Raw genomic sequence first — 4,130 nt, 5'->3', positions numbered from 1 at the left:
GTATCAAAAATTATTATCAGAAACAACTACTTTGAGGATAGGTTCTCGTTTAGAATCAGACCCACTCTTTTCCACTCCTGCCAGACACGAGAGAACTGTGCATCAGTCTAACATTGCTCAGCCTCCTCAGAACATTCCACTAGTTACACAATACAATACTCTAAGAAGTAAGGATATTGAAAAGTTGAGTATGAAAGATTTACATGGAATTGAGGCTCTTGGTAATATTAAGATTTTTGTAAGACAGGTAAAACAGTTAGGAGGTGAAGATGATGTACATTGTAAACACATTGCCTTAAATAGAATGGAAAGAGATCTGCGAATCTTTGTAGATGGTGAATTAGAAAGCCTTCCAGATGGTGGAAAATTTGGAGACATAGAAAAGATTTTAAATGGTCAGTTTAGTGGGCCTCAAAATGCAATGGAAGCCTACAGAGAATTATGTAGTAGAAGTTACTCACTGGATGAAAACCCTAGGGAGTTTGTGAATAAGTTTCGGGCTAGGTTTAGGATCATAGCTAGAGCATTTCCTCAGGAACTGACACCTAAAGAGGAAGAAATGTGGAAGGGGGTTATGATGGAAGATTTGCCAGAAGCCATCAAGTCTAGGTTAAAATTCTGTGCTTGTAATGGAATGGGAGAAGCATTTTTGACTGAGTTAGAAATGGAACGTAGGCTCTTGCGTTCACAGGTGAACAAAGTAAAAGTCAAAGATACAGTCGAACCCAAGGATATAGTTGTAAGTTATCCGTGTGGTTGGTGTCAGAATGGAAGTAGACATATTCGTAGCAAATGTCCACGGAAACCTGCTGCCAGGAGTTGTTTTGACTGCCTAGCAGAGGGGAAAAGGAAGGGTCATTCTGGATGCCCTGGTAAGACTAATTCAAGGACACCAAATAATGGGGACCCAACCAATGAATAGCAATTACTGCAGCAGCTACAAAATCACGGTGAAAAGAAGGAAATAACTGGAGATCAGAAACCAGACCCAAACAGAAACCCTAAGGTAAACAACATCAGTCAGATTAGAAAGATCGATACGCCTATTATTATGATAATGGTTAATAACAGACAAGTTTCAGCTTTTGTTGATACAGGCTCTTCTGCAACGCTGATAAAGTATAGTGTGCTTCAAAACCTTGACTTAGAAGATAAGATTAGCCCAAGTAGTAAAGTTCTACACTCAGTGACCAACACATTACTCAAAGGCCGAGGCGAAATTCAAGTTCAAGTATCAGTATCCCCAAATATTTCAATTCAACAAAAGATGATAATTGTCCCTGATGAGTATCTAACTTCAGATGTTTTGATGGGTGCTGATATGATTGGAAAAGCAAAATTTACTTGGAACGAGAAAACTCAAGATCTCTATTGGGGAGAACAACAGTATAAGATCTATAATACGGTTGGTAGATCAATCAATATGGTAGAATATAGGGAAGGAATTCATGATTTAGAAAGAAAAAATTGTAAATTAGGTTCAGAAAAATGGTTACACATTAATCACAAAACCTTGTGTCCTCCAGGAAAAGTTACATATCTGAGAATAACCCATAAAGATTTCCAAGTAGGACAGATAATTCGTTTTGAAAAGATGAAGAGTGGAAAATTGTCAAAGTTAAATGGGAAAATCTTAAGTAATGGTTATGTGATAGATGAACAAAAGGGATTTGACATGCCAGTTATCCATTTAGGTAAGAGACCCATTAAGTTCACCCCAGGGTCAAAGATTGGGGAGTATACAGTTATAGATGAAGAACAAATTATATACTTAGACCTTAATGGTGTAGAATTAGGTAACAAAGTAGAACTTGCCCAAACCCTTTTAGAAGAATCCAAGGAGAATAAAGTTATGCTATGTGGTCTTCACTGCCACATTTTACCAGAAGAGAAAAATGAAAAGGTAATGAGAACCTCCATAGAGGAATGTAGAGTTTGCTGTAGGTCTTTGGAGAAACTCTTAGTAGGTAATGTTGGTCAAATTGACAACAGTTTAGTTCCTCATAGTGAGACGGTCCAGATTAATGGTGATCGGAGGACTCGTCTGAGGACACTTATTAAAAGTTTGGACTGGAAACATCTTACTGAAGACCAGCAGGAGTTACTAACAGAGGTGATTCTTGACAACAATGAATTGGTCATACTTGATGAGACGGAATTAGGTCGATTGAAAGTAGCAGAAGCACATATTCCTACGGTTGATAATGAACCAATCCGCATGCCATTGTATAGGTACCCTGAACAGTCAAAGAAGATAATTGCAGATATGATTCAAAACATGATGGAAAGAGGTGTAATTGAAGAATCCACTGCTGCGTATCTATCACCAATAGTACTTGCTGGCAAACCTGATGGATCAAAGCGTATGTACATAGATTTCAGGGCAATCAATAAGAAAATAAAGATGGACGTACAGCCTCTTCCTAGATTAGCGGAGCTAGTAGAAGAGAGTGCTGGAAGAAAATTGTACTGAACTTTAGACATGAAAGATGCTTAGTTTCAAGTGGCCCAAGATGAATCTTCTAAAGATTTAACTTCTTTTTCGGATGGATTAAATTTGTACAGATTTAAGCGTCTGCCATTTGGATTGTCAATTAGCCCTGCTATCTTTACTAGGAAAATGCAAGAAGTATTAAGTCCATTAATTAAGAAGGGCTGGTGTAGGAATTATTTAGATGATGTAGTTCTCTGGGCAGACTCTTACCAACAAATGCTGGAAAGATTACAAAAAACATTTCAAAGGTTAGAACAGATGGGAATGAAAGTAAATTTATCCAAATGTGATTTTGGCAAAAGGGAAGTTAAGTTCTTGGGACATATCATATCAGAGAAAGGAATTAAGCCAAATAAAAAGAACCTGGAAGCAATTAACAAGATGCCTCCTCCCCAAAGTGTCAAACAAGTAAGAAGATTCATTGGCATGTGTAATTTTTATCGGAAGCATATACCAAATTTTGCCCAAATAGCTGAACCTTTAACTAATCTGACCAGGAAAGATGTAAAATTTGAGTGGAATGAGACCTGTAATAATGCTTTTGTAACATTGAAAGATAAGTTAGTAAGTGCCCCAGTCTTAGTTAAAGCGGACCAAACTAAAGAATTTGAACTACATACAGATGCTAGTGATACACACGTAGGTGGAGTATTAATGCAGAAAGAAAAGGATGATTTAAGACCTATAGGATACTATTCAAAGAAGTTAAATTCAACAGAAAAGAAGTACTCAGTCACTGATAAAGAAGCATTGGCTATCATCAACGCCTGTAGGTTTTTCAACCATTATCTTTGGTGTAAGCTTTTCACCATAGTTACAGACCATCAACCATTAACCACTGTGTTTAAGAAGAGAACAGCTTGTCCTAGAATGTCTAGATATATTTTAGAAATGAGGGATTACATTTATAAAATTAAGTACAAGAAAGGCACGAAACATACTGTACCAGACACTCTTAGTAGGCCCATAGGAGCTATCACCAATCAGAGCACTACAACCAAGTAATGATATTAGGTTCTTAGGGCTGACAGTCGAGAAAATCAAACAAGCTCAAAGGGATGATAAAATATGGACTAAATTGATAGAGTTTCTAGAAGGAGGTACTATACCAAAGTGTATTCCAGGAAATCGACCATTTTATCACTTTGAAATTAGAGACCACATTCTTTACCTAAGAAGAGAAGAAATGGGTAAGATCAGATATTGCCTAGTAGTCCCAAAGGATTTAATACCAGTGGCTTGTTCTATAGCTCATAATGATTCACATTTAGGAGAACATAAAACGGTTGCAAAAGCCAAACAGTATTTCTATTGGCCTACTCTGTTGAAAGATGTGAAGAAATACGTAAAATCATGTAAACCTTGTCAACAATTTAAAGGACATGGATCCATAATACATCAGTGGAGAGATTTACCACCCGTAGAGGATAATGGTCATAGGGTATCCATAGATCTAATTGATTTGCATGGCAGTAGGGCAGGGTTTAGATATTGTCTTATTGTTATTGACCACTTTTCTAGGTTTCTGAGAATTTATCCTTTAAGAAATAAAAGTACAACAGCAGTTGCCGCTGAATTCAAGAAAGATATCTGTAGGTTCGGAACTCCTCGTTTAGTGATTTCAGAGAATGGAGGA

General features: G+C 37.1%; 2 protein-coding genes across 2 annotated transcripts in view; both read left to right on the top strand.

Annotated features, from left to right (window-relative positions):
• The window catches only part of LOC119585062, a gene marked incomplete in the record, with an annotated part of 1,262 nt that extends 304 nt beyond the window's left edge, over positions 1-958 (top strand). The window contains 1 exon segment of the mRNA XM_037933679.1: positions 1-958. Coding sequence (XP_037789607.1) covers positions 1-922 — 922 coding nt within the window.
• LOC119585061 lies at positions 955-3,029 on the top strand. Its single transcript, XM_037933678.1, has 2 exons — positions 955-1,024; positions 1,198-3,029. Exon 2 carries the CDS (start codon positions 1,268-1,270, stop codon positions 2,471-2,473), a length of 1,206 nt encoding a protein of 401 aa, XP_037789606.1. The 5' UTR covers positions 955-1,024; positions 1,198-1,267; the 3' UTR covers positions 2,474-3,029.
• Positions 3,030-4,130: the final 1,101 nt, after the last annotated feature.

The sequence above is a fragment of the Penaeus monodon genome, chromosome 19 (genome assembly GCF_015228065.2).
Source record: "Penaeus monodon isolate SGIC_2016 chromosome 19, NSTDA_Pmon_1, whole genome shotgun sequence".
Taxonomy (NCBI): Eukaryota; Metazoa; Arthropoda; class Malacostraca; order Decapoda; family Penaeidae; genus Penaeus; species Penaeus monodon.
Note: the sequence above shows the minus strand (reverse complement) of the source record. Positions and strands in the feature narration are given on the sequence as shown.